Source organism: Camponotus floridanus, unplaced genomic scaffold, assembly GCF_003227725.1.
Source record: "Camponotus floridanus strain SB8 unplaced genomic scaffold, Cflo_v7.5 scaffold28, whole genome shotgun sequence".
Taxonomy (NCBI): Eukaryota; Metazoa; Arthropoda; class Insecta; order Hymenoptera; family Formicidae; genus Camponotus; species Camponotus floridanus.
In genome coordinates this window covers 1,303,706-1,330,006 of record NW_020229414.1, presented here as the reverse complement: position 1 = coordinate 1,330,006, position 26,301 = coordinate 1,303,706, and the positions used below count along the sequence as shown (strand labels likewise).

Genomic DNA, 26,301 nt, shown 5'->3' with positions numbered 1-26,301 from the left:
ATAAGTACATTTATATAGTATATTTATATAAGTATATTTATATAGTATATTTATATAATTTATATAAAAGATTCAACTACTTGGAAAAATTTGTCAAATTTTATTCTCCCATTAACAAACTTATTAAGATGCAAAGAGACTTTACCTATCCTGATCCTCCAAAATTTCATTCTGTGGATCGAAGTAAGAATAGTAGACGCGCTGAGCTGGAAGAGGTGGTGGCGGTAATAAGCTCGTATCTTGTTTCTCGTCCCTTTCATGATTCGTTGGTTGGATGTCATTCTATTATGAATTATCAAAATATGATTCCATAAAATTGTCATTTATATCAGCATTGTCCATAATAGGTACCTTCCTTTATTGTCCTCTATTCCATCTCGCTATTGCACTGCTTAATTCTTATTTATTATTATGTCTACCATGCAATGAAAAGTTTTAGATTGTTTGCAAGACAGTAGGAAAAGAATGGTACCCCCTATGCTATTCTTGAACAACGCTGATTTATATCACAATATATGCTAAATAAATTATTCGACTTAATTATTTTATATAAATAAAATTATATTTATATATATATATATATATATATATTTTTTTTTTTTTTTTTTTTTTTTTTTTTTTTAGAAAATTAGCATTGGTAGGTAAATTAGCATTAGAAATTCATTAAATCTATGATACTAATAAATACTAATTATAAAAGTACTGTAGGCTTTTTCAGAATTATGTAATTAGACTATTTTTTCTTTAAAACTTTTTTTATAAGGACAATATGTATATTAATATTGTGTAATTTTTGCAAAAAAAATGATTGAATTGAAAATATTAATATTTATAAACAAATAAAAATATTTTTAGTTAAAAAATTATGTATATGATTTATTATATATATCATATAAATATATAATAAAACATATATTGGAAGTCATGGCTGATTGAATAATGCAGCGGAAGTGTCTCCAATATCTCTATCTATCCTTATCGATAAAATTAATCCAAAATGATAATTCGCTAAATATTATAGCAGTAATAAATTACAGAATTTTGGTCTTTACATAATATAAAATTTCTTATATAAATGAAAAGTGTATCTTAGAAATGACTATTTATAAATTTATAAAAGTAATCTTGATAATACTATCCAAGATCACATACTAATATTACTATATAATATTTTGTTTAAAACTTACAACTTTTATATTAAATATTTTTTCTAAAATCCTAAAATCAAAATTTTTGAAATATCAAAGTTATTTTGTCCTAATTTCTGCACATAAATATTAACTCTTAGTGTGACCTAGTATGTTAACTGTGACTTTTGCATACGCAGGAAAAATTGAATCAATTTTGATTTATAATAAAATTTCTTTTATATAAGATCTTTTTTTATTTAGATCTTTTTTCTATTTTGAAAGATTTGTAATACATTTAAGATTAATGTATATGTATAGCAGCAATAAACAAAAACAAATATGTATATATTTGGGCAACAGAAATCAACCATGATCTTTCCGATATACATATTCTAAGATATATAAATAAAATAGCACACAAATGATATAAAACTTATATTTAATATTTTTAGAATTTACTTACATTATTTGCGGTAATTTCAAATTTTTATATTTTTAGGAGGTAAAATTTTGAAAAAATTTTGATCATAAATATGCTTGTAAAAAAAAATATATTTTCAAAAAAATTATGATATAATTATACAAAAAAATTGAGATATTTTATATTTTGTTTTTTCTTTGTTATATGACAATGTTATGTTTCCAGAAGAATACATGTAAAAATCTATTTCTTATTAGAATAATTTCAAATCTACATTGTGATTCGCCATTAGAATAATTTCAAATCTACATTGTGACTCGCCATTAATTTTTTTATGTCAATTTAAAAAAAGAAAAGTAAAATTTTTAAATTTTTCCTTTTGGTAACAATCTTAATACGTATATAATACGTATATATATTAAAGATGTAATTCAAAAGGCGATTATATCCGCAAAATAAAGTTGTTATATTTTTTAATTTTTTGTTTGAAAATTGAAATGCATACTTGAGAAGACAGGCCGTCATTCGTAGCATGCCTCCGTTGCCTCTTGCGACTCCTGTCCTTATGCTCGGATGAACTCTTGGTTTTCGCATCCAATGAACACTGAACAGGACTCAAACTCGACACGGAACTACAACTCGGATTACGTTTCCTCTTGGGCGCATTACCGCCACCGATCGCACTGGCACCACTATTAGCACCACCGGTACCACTTTCTAGCAGAGGACCACCGTTTTTCAGACCCGACTGAGCTTTGATCACAGAACGCAACAAATTTCTGTCAACATTATTACCCAATAGACCGATATCGGTGCGATGAATCCTCGCACGGTCCGATGGGATTTGTTGCGGGGGCGGTGCGTCAACAATTTCTCCCTCCTCTGGCGTGGGCGGCCTCGGTGGTTGCGAAATCGCCAAGCTAGAGGACGGTCTCTGTCTCGAAGATGGCCTGGTATCCGGTAATTCCGTACGTCGTCTAAGCTCCTGTCCTCTCGCTAATAGTAATATCTGCGAAGATATCCTGTTGAGATCTACCTTGCACATCAGACTTGGCACGCCATTCACGTGGGTCAGCGCGGGGGATGAGCGCAAAAGTATATTGTTGCCACCACTAGATGTCCGTGAAGATGGTCTCTTGTAAGGACTATCTCCGCCAGTCGGCGTGGCAGAATTACTTGTGTACTCTTCCACATAGATACCACATTTACCGCCGCCTTTGCCACCTTTTCCACCTTTGCCACCACCCTTCCCACTTCCCTTCGAGAAGACGTGGCGCAACGTGTCGCTTTTCTTTTTATCTTGCACATTACCGGCATCATCTTCTTGTAATTTGGACGCCGGATTGTTGTCACTGTCGGAGTTATCAGGTGAGGTCGTCCTCGTGGGTGGTATTCGCGGTCTCGGAATTACTCTACAATTAATAATAGTTCTGTTAATAAACTTTATTTGCTAGGTTTATTAAATTAATAAATAATTAATAACAATACAAGAATTTATAAGAAATTGCTCGTTAATCTGACGCAAAATCGCTATTGAGTATTGTATTTTCATAGTATTATTAATATTTTCATTAATACACATACATACAAGATGTCAAAAAATTATATGTTACATTCTAATGATAAAAGTAGACATAGACAATTTTTTAAATATTTTTTTATATTCTACAACTGTTTGCGAGAAAAGAATAATTTTAAATAATTACGAAAAATAATTTACCGAGCAACTTTGATGCGATTCCTTACAGATCTGTCCGATTCACTGTCGGAGTCAGAACCGGTGACTTTGGTTACTCTAGATTTTGGCCGCCTAGGTTTGCCCTTGGCGGGACTTTTCTTCTTGTCCTGCTTTTTCGACGAGTCCGACAAATTATTCCGCTTAATGGAGGAGACTCTTGCCCATCGTGCGGCGTCGTCCTCGGAGGCACTGTTATTTTTTCTATTCAGCGGCGGTGAACTCTCGTCCTCGCTGGACGACACACTCAGTCTCGATTTCTTGTCATCTCTCGTCGGCACCACGGTCGATATTACTTTGGTAGATCGGCGATCGCTATCCGAGTCACTCTGTGATCTCGAGTCGCTGTCGTTTTCGCTTGTACTCACCGTTTCCTTCGATTTCGGCGGCTTTTTCTTACTGGAAGTACTACCAGCCGTCCTCGTCCCGCTGCGCGGCTTCTTCAAACTCTCGTCTGACGTTCGATGACGTTTCGGACTTTTATTCGATTTTCTAGGTCGCCCGCGTCTTTTAGTATCGGTCACCTTTGGCTTCTCCGTTTGAGAGCGATTGTTGTCTTCGATCTGATGAACCTTCTCCTGATCGGAATGATGATCGCTGTCGCTAAGAGAGCTTATATGAGTTCTCTTCAAGGGTTCATCAAGCTGCCAATCATGAGACTGTTCTCTATGCGCTCTGCTATTCTCCGTTTTTATCTCAAGCGTGTCCTCTCGTCTAACGTTATCCTGGAAAAATTTTATCGTAATCTTTAAAAGATCTCTTATATACAATTCGAATTTATATAAAAGTCAAAATCAAAATCTTGTTTTCGAAAATATCGTTTCCTTAAATTTTTAAAGATATCTACGACCGATTAATATAAAATCGACTTACTTGAGCCGGCTTTGATTCGGAATTCTGATCTTGCTGTACCGGCTTGTTGAAGAAGGAGCTGAGATCCCAGCGACGTTCCTCCACGGCAGGTGGTGGTTCCTCGACCAGAGTTTCCTGCTTCGGCGACACAGACGGTGGCGTCGTGGGTCCTTTGGCCGGAGGCTGCGCCGATGTTACATCGTCCTCATCCTCGGAATCCTCGCTGCTGTCCGACCCGGAATCCGTGCCAGAGTCCGAGCTCGTGCTAGCGCTTTCGGAGCTCGGTGGCGCCTCCGCTGGACTCGATGGTTGACCGAGGTTGACGATCGGATTCGTCGACGGAGGGCAACGCACCGTATGACTGGCAATGCCAGGCAGAGGTGACATCGCTTGTTCCGGTGTCCGCTTAGGTGATGGATATTTGGGCGGACTGATCGGCCGTGGTGGCGACAACGGTCCAATGGGTGACATGACTATGGGCGATAAAGGTGTCGGCGCTGATGTCATTGCTGGGATCAGCGGCGTTGGAAGGCTGTAAGAATGCGAAATCAAATAATGTGGAAAATTGGATATTTTAATTTACGGTAATGCTATCGGCATAACTGAAAAATTGTCAACAGTGATATAATTAATTTAAAAAATTTATCATTATTGATTTTATCTAAAATTACGAAAATAATTATATGTGTATCTTAATAACATGAAAAATTAAATAAATGTATAGACACCAAAAAGTTACGATATTTTCAAAATAACTTTTTATTTTCTACACACTGCTTCCTACTCTCTTTAAAAAAAATAAAAGTATTAAAAACATTGACTATATTTATTCGAAAAATATAAGTTTGAAATACAAAAGGAAACTTGAATGTCTCAAAACTTTTAAAGTTTCTATGTGTATAAAATAATTCCTATATAATTAATATTTTTATAAAAGGTAATAAATACTTAATAAATAAATATATAATTAATTAATATTAATATTTGTTAATAAATAATAAATATATAATTAATTAATATATAAATAATTTTTCTTGATTTTTCTTGACTCAAATTAATTTCGACAAAATGTGATTAATCAGGATACAAATCAGTTACTTACACGACTGTGAGATCTGGACTCCTGTTTGCTTTCGTCGGTCTCGACGATGTCTCCTAGAGAATAAAAAGATCAGCTATCAGCAATTTCACCGTGAAATAAAGTGGAACGGAATTTTTCTTATCGCGATAAATGCTTTTATTCAATCGCGACTTGATTGTATCGTTTTGCGAAAGTACTCTGCAATATTCTGTATTGTAAGAAGGAAAGAAAAACCAAGCAAACGAAAGTTTAACTTTTGTTTAACGTCGAGTTTAAAAATAACAGATTAGAATTAAAAGTCTAATGTTCATTATCTCATTAATATGTAATCAATATCTAATTTGTAAACTTCAATATCTAATTTGCAACTGATAATCATAATTCACACTTTATTTAATTGGATCGTAATTAAGATATAAATATAAAAAATCTGCATTCACAGAGACGTTACCTTTTCCTCATCTTCACTATCTGACAAGTGCAAGTCCCCCTCGAGATCACTGTAACAGAAAGAAAGCGTCGTTCAATTTAATCTCGAGAATGAGAAGCACTGGCTCGTGTGATTCATCGAAGTGCCTTAGTGAAGTGAACGCTGAGGGGGATTTATAGCTCACTGTTTAACGCGATCCTTCTGAAATCGCTCGAGCGCCACTCGTCAAACAAGGAAGCCCATTCGGCGCAACTAGATGCGAGAGATTTTAAACGGCTGCAGCAGCAGATAGCAGTCAACAGAAGATGGAGATAATTTGATATCACGAACGATGAGCATACTCGATTAGAATCGAGAAGAGAGAGAGAGAGAGAGAGAGAGAGAGAGAGAGAGAGATATGCATGCGAGGAATACACGTGCGACTGCAACCTGTGGAGCATCGCATACTGACAATAAGAAGGAGCAATCATTCATTGATTCTTCTTTCTAGAGCGACTATTTTGTCTCTGTCACTCATCCCTTAGCGTTTCTCGCATTCTACGATGGTTCCCCTTGAAAAGCCTGAAGCTAGAGTCAGTTAATTCGAATTGAATGCAATTGGAAAAATGTGAAAATTTTATATAAAATTTTTGTTTAATAACGAGAAGGAATTTATGACGCATGGGAAAAAATGGAAATATGTGTATTATTATTGCGGACGATATAAAAATTGCATTAGACTTCTAAATTCCTAAAATGAAAATTTCACAATACGCATACAGGTGTGCCTCGCAGCGGTTGGAAGCTTAAAAAATTATCAAGATGAAAAGCGCGTGCAATATGTAATGCATATTATTTTATATATGATATATATTACGTGTAATCAACGTATATTAAATTACACGCGAGATAATTTATTGCTTTCGCTCTCGCGAATGCTTAAATGCATTAAAAAGTTAGGATATTAATTTCAAGTCACGTCGTTCATTATCTGCACTCTGAATCGGCTCTCTCGCTTAATTTAATAAAGTGGATAATAATAATGTATGCTTCCTGGACAAGGTCATGTTTATACAGGCAACAAAAAATGTGAAATCCCTAATACAGCTGACTCAACGAAATACATTGTTTTTCGAGCATCGAGAGATTTACAAGATAACACTAAGAGGGAACTAATATATATTTTTGTATGAAAATATCATCGAGATTAAAGTCGGCTCTATGAGAAAAGCAGATGGTCGAAGTAATTGCTTCCGAGTAAGCTCGTTGCATCGCGATTCCCAGAGATTACCTCGCTCTCGACGAACGCTCCTCGGACAAACTGTTGAACGGCGATCGCAATTACCTGCTTCTACGTCATTAAGCAAATACGTCGTTTATCAGTTTGCCCTTGGAATTAGCCGCGTTTAATTTAATAAGAAGGATAATCGCGCGTGTGTTGTCCGGGCATCTCGAGAGCGCATCTTTCGCCTTTCTTTGTTGTTGTTGATATTTTTTTTTCCTGTCCTCGAGCAGAGCGAAACGCGCGGGGGCGGGAGAGGACGCCTTCGTCCTTTTTCGATCATCGCGAGAGACATGCGAGCCTCTAAGGACTCTGTCCGACGAGTATCCGGCCGATGTGGAATAGAGAGAGCCCGGGGACAAGGCCGGGGCGAGGATATAGTATCCGGCGGCAGAAAACCACGGTGTGTGTGTGTGTGTGTGGGGAGAGAAAGAGAGAAAGAAGGAGATAAAGAGAAAATACGTAGAGCACCGAACATCGATGGCGCACGGTGGAGGGCATCGACCCTCGATGCACTGTCCTACGTCCGCGCGCTCTGCGAGCGGTGCCTTGTGGTTTCGCCACACTGACTCTGCGTGCGCTAAAGCTCGCTCTCTCGCCTCTGCCTAGCATCTAACTCGATTGACAAGGCTGCACGAGGATTTTACTTGCTTGAAGATGTTGAATTTTTCGAAAATTAGGAAGGCTTGTTAGAAAGAATTTGCGAGACTGAAAGGGGATATATTTTAATTTATACTTAAAGTTTTATTAAAGTTTTTTAAATGTGTCGTATAGTTTATTTACTCTTAAAACTTTTTATCACACTTTGTAGTTTTTCTTTATTTTATATTCTTTATTAGATTTTATTTGCTTGAAGAGGTTGAATTTTTCGACAATTACGAGGGCTTGTCAGAAATTGCGAGATTGAAAGGGGATATATTTTAATTTACAAAGTTTTATATAAATGTGTTGTAAAGTTTATTTACTCTTAAAACTTTTTATCACATTTGTAGTTTTTCTTTATTTTATATTCTGGGTGTGAAGAAATATAACATGACTTACAAAATTAATCAAAAATTGGGTTATTTATATAGAAAGATATTTGCATCCTTCTTGATAGAACAGATTCATGCATCTTGCAGAAGCTAAAAAATTCATTTTTACAAGGGATACATGGAATTTTATTTCATCAAATTCGGGAGTAACTGTATAGCCGTATTGTCCTAGAGGAGCTAATAATAGCCACGATTTGATTCGAATTACGCCAACGTCTAAGCTTCTGCTGACTGGCTCGCCGCTGCCAGCAAGAAACCTGCTAAATCGCCGCACGAAAGAGTTTAACGATCGCGTCTCGAACGGTACAAATTACTCGGCTTCGTGGGAACGTTTACAATTTTAGAACCGTACCGTTCGACGTTTGCGCTTTGTTATGAGCACGCGAGTTGCATTTTTCTCCGGGGAAAACGACGATTAATGATAAATGCATGCGATTTATCAAAGCACATACTTCATCGTTAACGAGAGGCGCGTATCCGAAAAAATTTCATCAATTTTACCATTCTATTCAAATATAACTTTATATTCTCAATTCCATTATTCTCTATCGAAACATAAATCAACGTGATTAATCATTTGTTCTAGTCCTATTCCATCATTTAGTCCTATTTCACTTAAAAATTTATGCTCGCAAGTTTCTGATTTATTTTCCGCATATTAACGAATCAAGAAAATATTTCGCACTTTTTTGATTTTTTCATCATAAGAAGAATTATTAATTTCTCATGTGATGTTCGACATTCTTTTTTTAAACTATCATTCTGAATAATAAATAAATATGTAATAAAGAAATATATATAATAAATATGGAATAGGATAATTAGAATTTACGTAATAGTTTTTTGCAATTTTCACGTATCTATGTACTTGAAATTCACTCCGTTCTCTACAGACTCTTCACGATTTAAATGCTTAAACGGGCGGTGAGAACGCGGTCCATTGTCAGTCTCCAACTGTGTCGTTGGCGTTGATGCAACTCACCGTCTCCCTTCGGCGGTCGGCGCCTCGGTAAAGGAAGGGAACCTGTTCGCGCGAGGCGTTCCTTTAACCTCGCGTTCCGACATGCAACGGAACCGTCGTGGCCGTGTCGTAAGCGTGTTGCTCGGAGGAGACACCCACGTCGAACGTGTGCGTGTGCGTGCGGACGGAACGAGGAAGAACACGTATCCGGCGTCGAAGAAACGAGCGAAAAACGTTTCCGCGAGCGTAAAAAAAAAAGGAAAACGAGAGACGTTTCATTAAAGGGAAAGGCGTGAACGAGAGTTCCTTCTTTGATAAGAACGAACGAGGGAGGAAAAATCGAGATTAACGAGCAAGTGTCATGTTTTCTTCAGACGTGCTGACATGAAGATTGTGTAAGAGGATATAGGATTTCAATCGTGAAGGAATTTATACGCGATTTTGTCATATTTGACAGAATTTAACCCCTTTGTCGTAGTATTACTTCAAAACTGCTTTTCAGAATTTCTAAAATTAAATTAGTGAAAAATACATGCACATTGTATATATTAATATATGTAAGATTCTAGATACATTATTATATTAACAATATATTAATAATATTAACAATATATTAACAATATTATTAACAATTTAATATATCAGTAACACAGCTCGTTAAATGCTAATGACATCAAATAATAATTACGACCAATAAAAGACTAATTGTAATTAACATTGTATGAAAATTAAATGTTTTCTACAAATTACTGTAATAATATTCTACTTTGCTACAGTTTTTAACACATTCCTCTTCTGGTTATTATCAAAAATATAAATCTTGAATTCGGTATTATTTTAATTTATCTCTTTCAAAAAAAGTTTAGTTAAATACATAAGCGAGGAAAGCATTGAAACACAAATAAAATAGTAAAATAATTTCAACTAATTATTTATATTTTATTACACTTCAAATTTCCCGACTTTATTTTTTTAAGAGTTAGTTGAAGAATTAATAAAATCGAGACTGATATGATTAGCGATAAATTAAATTTTCTGACACGTTACACGTTGACGAGTAACAGGACTCTAGTCTATAGCTCTAGGGTAAACGACGTAAAAAAAGGATAATGATCTTAATCGAGGGCAAGTTCGCAGGAACCTCGTTTACGAGCTTCTGCCACGCGGCGTCTATTCAAAGCGTTTGCGCGAACAATCGCCCCGGTGTGTGTCTATTATCTATTATCTCATCTGCCGCGCTCTCTGTCATCGTGTTCGTTTGCCACTCGTGGCACGTGCGCTTTTACCGTTTCGTTACAATTGACAGGCGGCTCCCGAACACGATTTCACAGCGACGCGACATCGCGAATGCAATCAGATTAAAAAAAAAAAAAAAAAAAAAAAAAATCAGACAATAGAAAGCGTGATCGCATAAACTTGTCACGATATATGAAAGACATGTTCATCACGTGTAAAATGCATGTGTGTATCTATAAAAAAAAAAAAGCGCAGTATCAATATGCGCATTTCAAGAATGATTCCAATTATAGAGACGAGATAAATATAGATGGAATACGCAAAAACGGAGGATAGCGCGGCAAGAAACTAATGGGTTAATCGACATAATTAACGCGCAACATCCCCGGTGACATAACGAAAGGCAATATCCGCGTTGTTAGCTCGCAGCCTTAATTCTTCTCCATCGCTGTCTAGCGGCACGATACGATAGCATGTAACCGTGTATGTGTGCATGTATGCATGTATATGTGCTCGGAATTGAAGCTGGTGTAAGTTCTGCTTGCTATTAAAGAGAGGGAACGATGAGAAGCGCAGAAGAGACCGGCGGGAGGTGGAGGTCTCGAGAGGAGGAGGCTGGGAGGTTGGTCGCTGAAGGAGGTGGTGGTGACGATGGAGGACAAGACGGAGGAGGCAACGATGCGGTAACGTGATAGTGGTAGTGGCGATGGCACTGATAGTGACGGCATAGTGGTGAATAGAACTCCACGAGGCAGCTAGCTAGCTAGCAAGCCGCTTGTTGCGAATGACTTCGGAAGTTTCCGAGTATACGGAGTATCTCCGAACCGGAGTATCCGTATACACCGGTATATATGTTATCGAAGTGTATATCGTGACGGTGGTACTAATTAATTGGCATATCTGGAGACTGATTTCTCTCGATCGACCGTTCTCCCTAATCGATATCCCCCTCGATCTACTTCTTTTAAATACTTGATGGTATTAAAGAGAGTCGAAGATTTAGATTAAAATTATTATATACACTTTTTAATGCATTCGCAAAAGATGAAATTTTTTACTCTCAAAGATTTCTTATCCGAGAAAAATTATTCCAAACAAGGTCGGGCATTCTGGCCACTGAGCATCTTCAGACTTGCTACAAGATGTTCTCTTTCAGTAAAGGAAAGATTGAGACCGGGAGGATTTATCAAATAATCCACGACTGAAAAGCTATTCGGTAGCGGCGGAACGGCCTGTTTATATCTATCGCTTCCTCTCTTCCTCCTTCATCCGCTTTCTCTCCTTCTAACTTTTTCCGTCTCCAACAACGCGACAAGCCCTCTTCGTTCTCTGGTTGATCCCCTTTCTCTACCATCATCCTACTGCCTTTTGTGCCTCTTTTCTCCCTCTATTTATCCTCTCATTTCTCTCTTCTTTTTCTTCCCAGCATTCTATCCCTCTTTCCTCTAAAAGGCGAATTTTGCCTTTGTCTCTGTCGCGAACCCCTTTAAACCCGCCGTTGTGTTCCCATCTCGCTTCAACGCGACGCCATCCGTCTCTCTCCTTCCCCAGCGAGTTACGCTCTCGCATTCCCTCCCTCTCGGCTTTAAACTTCCCTTCCACTTCTCTCCTCGTCCGCTTTACCGCTCCTGGTTATACGCCATCTGCATCCGCGTAACGCCGTCGATGCACCACACACACGTACGCACACCTCTGCGTCCGTGTGTGCGTGAGCGTGACACACACGAATGCACACGTTACGTACGTGTGTCCGCGCGCAGGGCTGGCTCGATACAGGGTGCACAACACCTGTACCTGACAGAGTGAATTTCCGGCAGATTTGCGGTGCCCGAATACACGTCCGATACGATTACGCGTGTGTCATCGCTTTTAATTAGTTCGATTAAATTTCTTCTGGCGAGTGGCATTTTGTATGGAATATTCGAAAATATATCGTTTACTGAGTTAATTAGGATTCAACGTTTCGAATTTTCCTAGATTCTCTATATCGTCCACATAAATTGAAAATTGGAGTAATCCTACGTTACATTATCATCGCGACATTAAATCAACTAATGCCGATTATAAACCTCGTTCTCCTTCAATTCAAAGCAGCGAGACCGCAACTGCATCGCTTTTCCCTTCGATCAAGGAATGCAAGTCAAATAACAGCTAATTGCTTTCGCCGAATGGCAAAAAACATCTCTAAAGATTAATGAACGGTGCAATCTGGCGCGCGTGTTAATTACCCTCGAAGGAAGGAGGGAGGGAGGGAAGGAGGGAAAATGGAATTGACTTTCCGCTCTATTTAACTTCTACTCGTACACGACGCATCGCGAGACGATCGAGGAAAGAAGAAGCGGGGATAATTTTAGCCGGCTCTACTACTCGACGGCTAAATTTGCGAAGACCGCGCGAACGAGATATCCGAGTTTCGCAATTTCTCTCGCAAGGCTTCTCTCTCTTCCCGTAAAGATTACCCAGGTGCGCGGTCCTCCCACAGGTCGAGATCGGACCACTCCTATGTGCATCTCTTTCTTTCCCTCTAACCCACTTTTAATCTCCCGTTCTTCTCTATCCCCCCTCCCCCTCCCATCCCGACTTGCTACCACCGGTTATACGTCAGTTACCGTTTTTGCGTTTTACGTACACTGAGAAAAAATTTGGTATTAATTAGAATTCTGGTAAATTCAACCAGTATGTCTGTTGGAAAAGGGACGAACCAGAATTCTTGTAGGAATTACCAGATGAATCTGATTAATTTCTTCCTGTTAAATTTACCAAATTTTCTGGTTAATAATACTAAACTCGCCAGCACCAAAATTGTCTAAAATTTTGTCCATCTAATCTCAAAAGTCTGTTTAATAGTCTGAATTCCAACAAGGTTTTATTGGATAAATTCAATCCAGATTATTGAATAAATTATTTTAAGTTCAATTTCTTAGAAATTAAACTGATAAACAGTGATGCAAGAAGAGGAATGCAGCTCAAACACACACAATCAGAGAGCTAGCGTCCTCTTTCTGGCACTACTGCTCGTAAGAAAAAAAAATATACGTTGGATTTAATATTAATACTAGTTCTTTATATATATTTCAAGGCAAATATTAAATACGAGTGAAGTTAAGAAGCAAGCAAAGAAATTAATGTAACAAGAAATTTTATAGATTTAACCAGAAAACACTAACCAAATCCTTATAGTAAAATCTATTAAACGTTCTAATTATAAAAAATCGAGTCTTATCATGATAACTAAAAATTCTTGTTTGATTTAAAATGCCTTCAATCATACGTCTTGTTGATACAATCGAACGATTTTTCTCAGTGTATGCATGCATACGTTAAGTTCGCACGCCACTCGGGTCTCTCTGTATTGTGTGCATCGCGATTCGGAGTATGTACGCGTCTGCATCGTGTGCATCGATGGTGGAAGGCGCCGTGCGGGCGAGCATCGGTAATAATTTCGCCTCCGTCCTGCTCCATGGAAAAGAGAGATAGAGAGAGGGAGGGTAAAGAGAAGAGAGGGAGGTGGATGGAGAATTTTGCGCGCCTCCAGCGCGACGGCGACGGCGGGGCCGGGGATGAGATATGGAAAGCCGGAGGAAAGAGGAGACGAAATATCGGTACCCGAGAAGATAAACGCCGCGGCTCTCTCCACGGCAAATTTGCGCGACAATAAAGCAATTACCGGCGATTGCGTCGCGGTGGGCTGCGACGAGGAAGACCTTCGCGTCGGATGATTTCATTTCCACCTTGTGGCGATGTGTACCACTGCGAGATTTTGTCCTTTGACTTTACGATACGAAGGGTTTAGACAGGTTCCTACCTTCAATAATTTGAATCATCCGCTTCGTCAAAGAGAGATTTATGTCAAATCAGAGAGTCGAAAATAAGATTTTTTTTTTTATATCGTATTATGTTTTTAAAAACAGCTCCATTTTCCTCTAGTCATTGCGTCATTGCTAAATGCATCTCGCTTCGTGAAAAGCAGAAATAGATGCATAATTTTTTTTTTCGTTTAAAATTTTGATCGCTCCAATTGTTCCTCGCTGATTTTATTGTTCGCGATAGTTTCCGACTAATCGAGTAATCATACGGAATAATTCACTGCCTCTAAAACAATCGAACGCTGCGATGTTTTTCGCTAACTATGTTTACCGATTGGCGATTCGCTTTGAAGCCAACGAGTTAATTTAGATCGCGGTGGGCGCCTGGTGTTTCGGTTGGACTCTCGAAAATAGACACGCGCGCCGAATCAAACGGCGACGCCCATTAATTCCATTCTAACCGATCGACGTCGCGACGTTAAAAAAGACGTCTCGAAAGAATTTGCGTGCCAATCGTCTCGCTATTCATAGAAACCCTCGGGACACGATCATCGGTACACCGTAAAGAATAAACTTCTTCAATGATAAAAAATATTACGACCCAGAAGCAACGTTTTTAAATCGTTTTTAAATCGTTATTTAATCGAAAAATGCAAATATATATAATATATTTCTTTTTCCCCCTTTATCGTAATAAAAATTCAAACACGTTGATTAATTCTTTTTTGTACGTGTTACAAATGGTAATCTCGAAACGCGAGAAATAAAGAACTTCCGTGAGCGTTCCAATCGAGATTTTCCTCGTTTCACTATTTAATAGCTAGCGATAGCTCACACGCCCGTCGGTCGACAAAGAGCGATTACGATAAAGCTCACTCGCGCGGTAGCGCGATATGAAACGAATCTCGAGGCTCTCTTCCCGTTTTCGAGCAAACGTCCTCTACCGGGACGTCATCGCTAGAAATGAATAAAAGGCGAATTCGTAATGATGTAGATCGTTTACTTTGCACGAGACCGCCCTCGAAAGAGGATATACGACGTTAAAAATGCCATAGGTGGGCCGCCGTTCGGCTTAACGGTGTCTCATCCGGCTTAATCCCGCGACTTAGTTAACGCCGAGGACATAATCGGCGAGGCGAGCGCGCGTTCTCTCTATTCGTCTTCTCGTTTCAACTCGCCGAGAGATCCCCCGTTGCGTTTGGCCATTTCGAGCCGTCACTTTCCGCGACCGCGTTAATGAGATTGCCCGCTTTAGAGCGCGCTCCTTAATCCGCGGATGTAAATTATCGTGTTGCGCGTTTTGCGAAAGCGATCCGCGGAACGAAGATTACCCTTCGTTCATTTCTGAGGCGTATTTACGATTTCCCGCACTGAGAAAAATCGTTTGATTGTACCAACAAGAACGTATATGATTGAAGGCATTTTGGCTAAATCAAACAAGAATTTTTAATTATCGTGATAAGACTCGATTTTTTATAACTAGAACGTTTAATAGATTTTACTATAGAGAAGAATTTGGTTAGTATTTTCAGGTCGGATCTATAAAATTTCTTGTTACATTAATTTATTTGCTTGCCACTAAGCGGCAAGCCTTTTAACTTAACTCGTATTCAATATTTGCCATGAAATGTATATAAAGAATTAGTATTAACATTAAATCCAAAGTATATTTTTTTTCTCTTACGAGCAGTAGTGCCAGAAAGAGGACGCTAGCTCTCTGATTGTGTGTGTTTGAGCTGCATCCTCTTCTTGCATCACTGTTTATCAGGTTAATTTCTGACAAACTGAAGTTAAAATAATTTATTCAATAATCTGAATTAAATTTATCCAATAATCTTGTTAGAATTCAAAATATCAAACAGACTTTTGAGATTAGATGGAAAAAATTTTAGACGACTTGGTGCTGGGAAATTTAGTATTAATAACCAGAAAATTTGATAAATTTAACAGGAAGAAATTAATCAGATTCATCTTGTAATTCCTACAAGAATTCTGGTTCGTCCATTTTCCAACAGACATACTGGTTGAATCTACCAGAATTTTAATTAATGCAACCAGATTTTTTTTTCAGTGCGAAATTTACCCTGCACACATTTCCGTGGTTGTTGAAAAACAATTTATAAGTATCCGTTTTGACAAACATCTTGATATAATTGAAAAGAATATTTCAATTTTGTAAATTAAAAATTAGAATTAAATAAAAAAATTAAATGCAATCCCGAACTGAAATTATGGATACGAGGTATTTTATGAAGCAGCATTTTATATTAAAATTTTTTAAATTGCACATTTCGGACAAAAATATCTGCTTCATATTCTCTCAGGATGTTAATATGTGCTATTACAAATATTTAACGCGAATGACGTGTAGTCAGAAGCCAGAATTTCATCGAATAATTCTCAGGGACGCGTCTTCGTGCATCGGAATAATCTGCAGCGCATTTTCTCGAGCAACATTTTAAACCTCTGTGACGACGATTCTAATCTGGAGCGAATTTTTCATCGTTGTCGTCGGAAAGAGTAGCGACGCGCATCTGGCGTCTGAGACTTTATTTGCGATCCGGTTTTCCGCCCCCTTTTATCCGCATCTAGCATCTTCGACTTAACTGCGTTTCGCGTCCGCGAAGCAACCAAGCTCGTTCTCATTACTCTCGCGAGATAGAGTCTCGGACAAGGCGCGTATGCCTCGCTGATTATATGTCTCTTTATCATTCACACGTCGCGGCGAGATGCGATCGAGGTGCGAAGAATGATCGACGAACCCTGCGGTGCTATTCGCCATTCGAAATCCTCTTGCCACGTTGTAAACATTATTGATGCAGAAGATTGCGAGAGAGATTTAGAATGACACGTGTTATTATTATAAAATTAATTAATAAATTATCGTTGAAATGGAATCTAAGGACTTTGATTTGGATGGCAGGAAATATAATTGATAGAACGATATCTAGCTGCAAAAAGGCTAATTATGTTTCTAGTATTTATTAAAGTAAATCTTAATCGGACTAATTAGAAATTCTAGTCATGTTGAACGTAAGCGTATAATTTGATAACGCGCTTTTAACTCGCTGATAACTAGTTTTCCTTCCTCGCCAACGCTCGTTTTACTTCGCCATATATTGCGCGAATTTGTTTTATCTTTTCACTAAAAATAGAACAGATTTTTCAAAAGTTTGTGTAACTTTTAATCTCTCAATTCACGGTTGTCTAACTTGCCATTTTTAACTCGATTCATTCAATGCTCACGAGTTTTCTTGATTTATAACTTGAGAGTCGAAATTCTCAAAATATTCCATTTTTTATTCGATGAATTTCGACTCTCAATTTTGCATATTTAGATGCAGAGTTATAATTGAAATCAATAATTATATCGTTCTCATACGTGTATATTTAATCCGTCAATCTCGTTTCACATCGATATTTATTATGATTTTAGATCTCGCTAGCACAGCATCACGTCTAAGAAACTAAGTAAATTTCTCAATGAAAACATTCGCGCTACTAATGGCGAAAAGCTCGTAGTGAGAAATCTCTGACGCACACGGCCGGCTCTCTACGTCGACGACAGTACTTACGACTGCAACTCGCGCACATGCCGCAGATAGGTATCCCGATAAACCCGTTATCGCGATTCGCAATGTACAATGTATGCCCGAATGCCAGAAGACGCTCGACAAGGTACGAAGTAATCGAACGATCGGATGCAGTCGTAAATTTCACGCGTAATCGGCGGACGAAACGTAAGCGCGTAAGAGGAGGAATAATTATTAATTAACGATCGTAAAATTGTATCGATCTAGATGCAATAATTTTAGAATAAAAGGAATTTTTACTTCTAGAGAAAAATTCGATTTTCATTTTACATGAGTTGAAAAAATAATAAATGATAATAAATATCGAGATGAAATGTCAACCCGAGTCGAATCCCAAACTGACAATTAAAAGTTACACACTTAATAAATCGTTACTCGTCAAAGAGACAAGGAGAGAATATTTACACACTTTATTGCGAAATAAATCGAGCGATCGCGAAGAACTAAAACTCGTTATCAGCTCGTGTGTGACGGGTCGCTTATCGGATCGACAAGGACGCGAGCCGCTCGTCTGATAACGCACGAACTTCTCGTTATATTGCAAAATTTTAGCAAATGGAATCAACACAAATAGAAACAACATTTTTCGCCGAAGAGGAGAAAGGAGAAAAAATATTTACAGTCCATTCTGATTTTTATGAGCCGAGAAGTGAGAAGTTTAATCGCTCACATCAATCATGTTCTGCAAAACCAACGAGGAAATCGAGATACTTCAAGTATAAAGGAATCGTAGTCTTTGGAGTAATATGATGATTAATTCATTAAAAAAAAATTAATTTGTTAGCAACTGGTTTTCTGATGCGCGCTGTCAAAAACAACGTGGTATTAACGGTTTAATTAGCCCTTTTAATTCTCCGTGTTAAACGACGCGGCAGGCGGGCGATTAAATTTTCGCTTAAAACGCTGATTATGCACCCTTTTTGAAGCCACACAGCACGTACAAATAAAAGATCGACCCGAAACTCCGGTTCGGAAGAAGCATGAAACACGAGGAAAAAAGCATTCGGTCGCGACCCACTTTTCCATCATAAGCGAGAGAGAGCATGTGGAGCGGCTGTTATTAGGGGAAAAGATTGTTCAAGGAGGGTCGAAGCCCTAAAGTTGGAGAAAAGGGGAAGCGAGGATAGGAAACACTTTTGCCTACCCTTTTCGTCGGCTCGTTAATTTTTTTTTCTCTTTCTCTGATTAATCGTTACGATGTAAACCACTCCGGTTTCAGGGAATCATCGTATTACACGAATACACCGACTGTCCAATTCTTGTTTCCCGAAAATCCTCCGGGAAATGCGAATTAAATTTTTCGAAATTACTGTGCATGGCAATTTCATGCGGTATGCTTTTGTTGTGGCATTTGTTCATTTTATTTGATCAAACTCGATGCTTCATAATCGACATTATATTGAAGAGATAAAGATTTTTTTTACAATTAATGTAAAAAATCAATCTTTTTTTATATAATTGTATTTTTGCGGAAAATATAAATCTCTCTCTTATTAATTGTTACGTTAATTAACGTTACTGCAATTTATTCATTACTTATTGAATTATTCATCAAACAAATTTACCGAATCGAGATAGGTATATAAATCAAATATATTATCGGAAATGTGAGAAATTTCCTCGCGGAGAGTTTCCAAGTTTGCACGAGAAATTTTCAGAAAATGCCGACGGAAAGGTGACGATGAGGTAAAGAGGTACGGTAAGGTCGTCATAAAAATGTACAGAGTGTTTCGTCTACGCCGAAGAAGAAAGAAAGTTTTCCAAACCGCCGTCACACGGAGGCAAGGAACCCACCACACGTGAGAAACTTGGAAATATCTTTATTAGCAGCGTTCACGTGTTGTCCGGATCTCCTCTCCGTCGCGTGTATACCTTTAATACTTTTTTTTTTGTTACAGGTATATAACGGTAATGCAGAAAACATCGGTCGTTCACTTTCACTTTGATAATTTGACTTGTCAAATGGGAATTCTCGTAGTATGTACTTTTTGCGTGAATTAAAAAATCGCTTGTTTAAGAGCAAACAATCAGAGACTATGCGACGTGATTATGCGTTTGTGTGCAGTGAACAAAAAAAAACAAAATATTCGGTAAAATAATTAACAGGCCGAAAAATTGCAGCGCACCGAGCGGTTTAATTAAAAGCCTCTGTGAAAATCTGGAGTAAACTTTGTGGTTTATGTAACCGGTATATTTGCCGACACGTCTGCTAGTTCTTTTGCTGCTTTATTGAATATATGCGTGATTTATTTTGCCCGATTAGGTATTAAAAGTGATTCAAATGTTGCAAATTGCATTTAAAAAATGTATTATTCAACGAATGAGAAAAAGTGCTCGATCATTCGTTTCGATTTATTGTACCTGTATTTTTGTTATGAAATAAACATATTGTTTCGAACTAAAAATATTTTCTTTCACGAAATAAAATGGGTAAAATTATTTGTAAGAGTTTTAAGTGAAAGTAAACGAAAGTAAGACTTTTGAAATAAAGTTTTTAGCCTTTGCTATAGTTTTTAGTTTTGCTGGTATACTTACGCAGATAATCTGCTGGCAGCATGTCTCTCTCGTTCTGTAACAGAAAAGAGCGGCTATTAGCAAAATTAGCAGAGACTAATTATTGTTTGATTATCGAGATCTGAGAACGGCACATCCTCTTACGCTAAAATCAATATTCAGTAAACTAGTTCTACGAAAAAATAATCTCATCTCCTATATAAACACTCGTATCGATTCACGAAAAAGTTTTCTCTTTTATTTACATATGTTTATAAAGAAGAATAATAATGCTGGCCAGTCATCTGTCCATTGATTTAAATAATTAAATATTAAATTCTCTCTCTCCCTGTCTTTCGAGAAAAATAATCAAAATAATCGTAGGACATATTTATCTTCTTGACGTGAAATAATCATAGAATCAATATAAACATATGATGATGGGATTTTTAATAATCGTGACCTGAAATTTCGCGATTCAATGGCGTGAAAAGAAGCTAACGGTTAACGACATTCAAAAGGAAATTCAGGCAGTTACGAAGAAGCGGTTTGTTGCGTTCCACGCAACCGGCATCGATACGTCGTCCTTCTGACGGGACCGTCTGCCGTGCGCGAGATTGCCTTTAGAAATTCGATGACCTGCTTGCGACGACAGGAGGGGGGGAAACAGAGGAAGTAACGATGAAAGGAAGAGGTGGAAGAAAGCCGCACACGGGACGCAAGCCGCGACCGGCATTGCGTAAACAATAGCGTACACGCAACGCACGCATGCACGCACGTCATGGGAAAAGGGACTCGGGGTGCTCGGGCGAGTTTACGGCACGATAGCGAGGGCCAAATTCGAAACAGAGGGCTGAACACACGGCCCAGACGGCCGTTCTCGCTCGCCGTATTTTATCCTGTTCGCGTCTAATGCGGAAGCGCGTGTGTGTTTCAACGTTTATTACGAAGCTACGCGAGAAATTACGTTGCCGTGACACTGCCGGAAATGAAATCCAGCAAGAGCAGAAAGTTTGTTGCTAAATCTTTTACCCGCTCTAGAATTTATATCGGCATCAAACATTAGAAATTGCACGTAATTCTCTCTTCACATTCTTGTATAAAGTATGTCATAAATGTATAACATATATATATTATTTTTACATTATATATATATATATATATATATATATATATATATATATATATATACACACAGGGTCCCAAAACTCATAATCAATCTTTCAAAGACAGATTCCTGGGATCATTTGGAGACGATTTTTCCTCAGCGAAAATATCGATGAAGGCCATCATTTTTTGCATGTTCCCAATTTTTGTCATCCTATATCTTTGCAATTAAGCCTTAAATTAAAACTCAACTAAAGTAAACTCTATTTAAAATTAATCAAAGAATGTGGTTTTGTTAATATTTTATTTCTACAAAGCTTAGTTTACGAAAAATCCCTTATTTCCAAACACTTATAATTCGAAAATTATTAGTGCCTCGACATTTTCGTTGGTCCCAGGAATCTGTCTTTGAAAGATTGATTATGTGTTTTGGGACATCCTGTATATATATATATATATATATATATATATATATATATATATAATTTGTATATCTTGCCTCCCATAATATATATATTATATTTTCATATATTCTTTTTATCAAGAGATGTTTGCATATTGTTACTTCTCATTCGTATTTATGCTGAATAATTTACATGAACGTATTAGAATAAAGACTCTTGGCGATTATAATGTCAATAAATGATTATGTAATCGCATGTCGAAGCACTTATTATTCATCGGCCGTCATGGCCGCTGTTTCAACAATAGGTACGAAATTATCCGGCAATCTCGACCGCCTAATTATCAATATTCGCCACGTCGCAATTTAACGGCCGACTCGGTACAGATGACTGCAATCAATCAGTGGCACAACACACAACAACCGTGGCTCTCGATGTCGGAAAATAAAATAATTAGCGCTAAAGTATCACGAGGTCGTATCTTGTGTTAACGACTACATGTCAATAATCAGTCAAGTTGACACCACTTAAACTTTTCAACGGGAAAATTTAAATATCTCTATAATTTTCGCGCACAAGTTTATCGACTTAAAAAATCACAGTGCGTTAAATTGCGTAAAATAATTCCCGATAGATAAATAATTGCTGAGAAAAATCGTTTGATTGTATCAACAAGACGTATATGATTGAAGGCATTTGCTTAAATCAAACGAGAATTTCTAGTTATCACGGTAAGACTCGATTTTTTATAACTAGAACGTTGAATAGATTTTACTATAAGGATTTGATTAGTATTTTCTGGTTGGATCTATAAAATTTCTTGTTACCTTAATTTCTTTAATTCTTTTATTTAGACAAAAGATTGAATTAATGATATAAATCAACGATATCATCTGGAAATGCGTGACGAGAGTCGTTTCGCAACTTTCAGCAGCACGAAATGGCACGTAAATAATTCGCGTGCTAAATTTATTCAATGTAAACGCGACGCGATCTATAAATTTGTCGACCGACTCTCTCGCGGTAACCGGTCCAGACAGAAAAACGACGGAGAAAGAACTAAAATTGCGGCGATTGTCGTTAATTGACATGGATAAAATCATCGAGATTCGAAATTTGCCAAACGACAATTTGCGGGTAACAACGCACCGTAAATTTATTTCTCACCGTTGATTTATCTCTCCGCGCGTTGACTATGTAAATTACTAGAGCATAAGATCGATCGATCGAGTCTAAAGTGAGAGCGAACCGGCTTAACAGCGCACCTGATAACAGCAGATAGTTGACAGCGCCTTGAAGCAGCTCGAATCTGCTGAACATGACTTATCGCCCACGCTGCTGTCGCTGTCGTTGCCTCTGTTTCATGTTACTCGCACTTGCAACGCAAGTAAGACCCCCGATCGTCGACCAACACTCGCGATGCTGCATCAGATGCGACTCTTCTGGATCGGTTTCCGAGCGCGAACCACTCACGCACGCACACACAAATCCGATGTGAAATATTTGCCCTTCAGACTCTCCGATTATATCCGAGTTTATGCACTCGTGAAGATAATCTGTCGATTCATCAAAGTGTTTAATCAAGTTCACCGAGATCTAGAATTCAATTAAAATTTGACGCGATTGAATTAAGATTCGCGCAATCGCGCTTCCGTCGAGAAGTTATGACACGCGCTAAATTGTGTTTTTTTAAAGCTACTTTCTCCCTGTTATCGGAATCACGAGGATTACACTCCGTTATCACAATGCACTGAACTGCCGTGGAAGCAACTTTATCTCAGAAAATTGCACAAGGTAGCCGCGCAGAGTCGCTTAAGCGCACAAACGGGGCATTCAGCGCGCTTAAATAATACAAAGCTCGCATTTATCCGGGGATATTCCGAAGTTTAAGCGAGGAATAAATTCAAACTCGCGTCTCTCTTATACATACGCACGCATACATAAAAAGGACGGGAAATGCGCCGATAAAAACCGTCGCTGCAAAGTTTTCTTCAAGGCTGCGAAACGCCAGATCCACATTCACTACGGGCAAAGAAATTATTCTCCAACTGTAAACGCGCGCGCGTACGAATATATATTTCCCAATAGCGTTTGCTCAATATCCACGTCATGGAACAACATTTCACCGCGAAGACAGATGTCGGCAGGCGCGAACAATTCTTCAAGGTCGTAAAATTGCGAGGCCGAGGGAGACCTTCGGCGCGCAAACTTGGCCGCGCTTCGTTAAAACTCGCTCGAAAGTTGGGATTAACTTCGGAAGAGTGCACGGTATCACGGTACGAGGCGTCAAAAAAGAAAGAACGCGAGGTAAAAGAGGAGGGGGCGAGAAGCGGGGGCTGGGCTCTTCAAGGTCGACGTAGGGTAATTCGTCGAGTTGCGCGCCGGAAGTGCAAACACGTTCTCGAGCCTCTTACACGATCGTGAGCGACTGACCCAGACCCGGCTGGGATCCGGACAGAAGAGGGCTCTTCGGGGTTACTTATGTACACCCTACTGAACTTAACATACACACACGTGCGCGCGCACAACGCACCGGTGCCTCCTCCTCTTCCGGCGCACGCCGGAAACGAGTACGCTGGCGACACGTGTGCCAGTCCAAACGTTTCTCCTCGGCGACGTTTAGCATGTAACTCTAGAGGCTAATTGCTCCTACTGGAAATAAGGTGATATGTAGCTCGACATTCCAGTAAATCGCGACTGCACCTGGGTTGAAATAGCGAAAGTAAATGTCAGTCGACAGGGAATTAACCGTACGATCTGCTCTTTTTTTCTCGAATATCTCGCTAAATATCTGCCTCGCGCGCAGATTCGATTGTGACAATTTTCGCTGACCAGAGATACTCGATTAAATCGCGCCGAGTAAACGAATCGACGACCGTGAATAAGCGTCGCGCTCATGAATTCAGATCGCTTTGTCGAAACTTCCGGCGGTGCACCGAAATTATCGATTTTACGGACACGCGATACACGTTAAATACGAGGGGGACTCCCGGGAGGGGGGGGGCTCTTATTCGACGTTCAACGAAAATATGCGACTTATTCGAGCTTATTCAAGGGAGATGCGCTTCACAATAGCGTATAGAAATCTTAATTATAAATTTCTCACAAGCACGCGGAACGAACAAACGACGATTATAAATGCAATTTAAGTCGATTATATCTCCTCGCGAGGAATCGGGGAGAGGGGGGAGTGGAGAGAGACGCGCGTTCGTTACGACAATCGTGCAACTTCTTTTTGAACTCTGACCCCGATCGAATCTCGTTTCGAAACCTTCGAGCCTACGATCGATGACACGAGTTTTCCTCGAACGGCCTCACGTCAATATTGCATAGCGGTACGATTGATCGCGCGAAACAAATTTTAATGAGACGGTGATAAACTCGCCGACGACAGTGAATGATAAATATGCGCCGAGAATGGAAAGCTTTATGAAGAACGTCACGCGATACACTTCATCGCGAGGCGATGAAACGGGGGAGGGGGAGGGGGGGTACGCGTCAGTTGAACCTCGTTTTGAAACTCAACACCGCTCGAACCGATCGATATTGCGCGCAACTTTGTCTCCCCCCTCTCCCCCCCCCCGTTCACCTCCTGTCGTCAACATTTCACAGCGAATTGAATTTAAATGAGCGTCAGGCGGCTCGATAATACGCGGCATTGATTAATTCAAATATGCACATCCAATTATATCGCTCGCGCATCCCATCTATTGTCGCACTCGTCGCGAACTAATTCGGCCCGGCTTTCTTAACATCCCGCCGAAAATGATCGATTATGTGTCGCGCACGTCGCGAAATTTTCGTCGGCGCCTTGATCCTCGCGTACTTAAGGATGTTTCGTACTTATTTTCAAAATATTGAGCAAATATTGATTCAAAATATTTAATGAAAATACAGAATGTTCTTACGTATGTTTTAGAATCTTCGGCAAAAATTTTGAAATCGATTCACTAAAGCATTCACAAGTTGTAAGGATTTTGATTTGCACCGAATTAATGTGTTCTCTTATGGGAAACGTACAACCACGTCGATTCAAATGCCAAAAACACATGGAAATAATATTTAGTATTTGTTTAAAATTTGCACATGTTTAGATACAGAGGAAATATTTGCTCAAATAATATACAAGTACTAACTGGTTAAAAAGATATCAAATATAATGCAATAAAGTTATCCATGTATCTGTCACAAGGCGAAATTCTCTGCCAAAAAGTTCATCATTTCGATTAACAAAATTTGGAATATTTCAGTAAAAAACGTAATAAATATTAAAAAATACATCTCTGCACTGTAGATCAAATTGTAATATTCCGCACAATTTCTCACTCAAAATACACCAAAAGTGGATACATCCGTCAATATTAATTTTCCGCTACTTTTCGCTGAGATTGTACATACAAAACATCCTTAATTATCACGTCTTCCAAAGCAACGATGACGATACGAGAGTCGGAACCTCGATTAAAGATTCCACCTCTTTTTCACTTTCAACTTCGCCGGGGGGGAATCGATCGATACTACGTAAGCGTGGCCCCCATAAATCCCGTCGATGCGTCGCTGTTCACCTCGAGACTCTTGCTAACATCGGATATCAAATTGAAGCACCAGAAAACGAACGGCGTTTCGATCGGGGATTCTTTCTCCGTTAAACTCGGCCCTGGAACTGTAGCTGTAAATTCCCGTCGATGTTTCGAGGCAAATTTAAATCGCGTTAGAGCGCGATGGCGCGGCGCGTACGATCTTAGCGAGGCGCGTCG

At 38.7% G+C, this 26,301-nt stretch overlaps 1 protein-coding gene across 6 annotated transcripts in view; it reads right to left on the bottom strand.

Moving 5' to 3' along the window:
* Nucleotides 1–26,301, bottom strand: part of LOC105257711 (AF4/FMR2 family member 4) — a 201,692-nt gene that overhangs the window by 3,608 nt on the left and 171,783 nt on the right. For all 6 annotated transcript variants that reach the window (XM_025409695.1, XM_025409697.1, XM_025409696.1 and 3 more), the window contains 7 exons: nucleotides 20,076–20,109; nucleotides 5,671–5,719; nucleotides 5,241–5,293; nucleotides 4,160–4,670; nucleotides 3,272–4,011; nucleotides 2,057–2,963; nucleotides 146–282 (listed from right to left, as the gene is read on the bottom strand). In XM_025409695.1, the coding sequence (XP_025265480.1) occupies nucleotides 146–282; nucleotides 2,057–2,963; nucleotides 3,272–4,011; nucleotides 4,160–4,670; nucleotides 5,241–5,293; nucleotides 5,671–5,719; nucleotides 20,076–20,109 (2,431 nt within the window). The remainder of the gene's footprint in view (nucleotides 1–145; nucleotides 283–2,056; nucleotides 2,964–3,271; nucleotides 4,012–4,159; nucleotides 4,671–5,240; nucleotides 5,294–5,670; nucleotides 5,720–20,075; nucleotides 20,110–26,301) is intronic.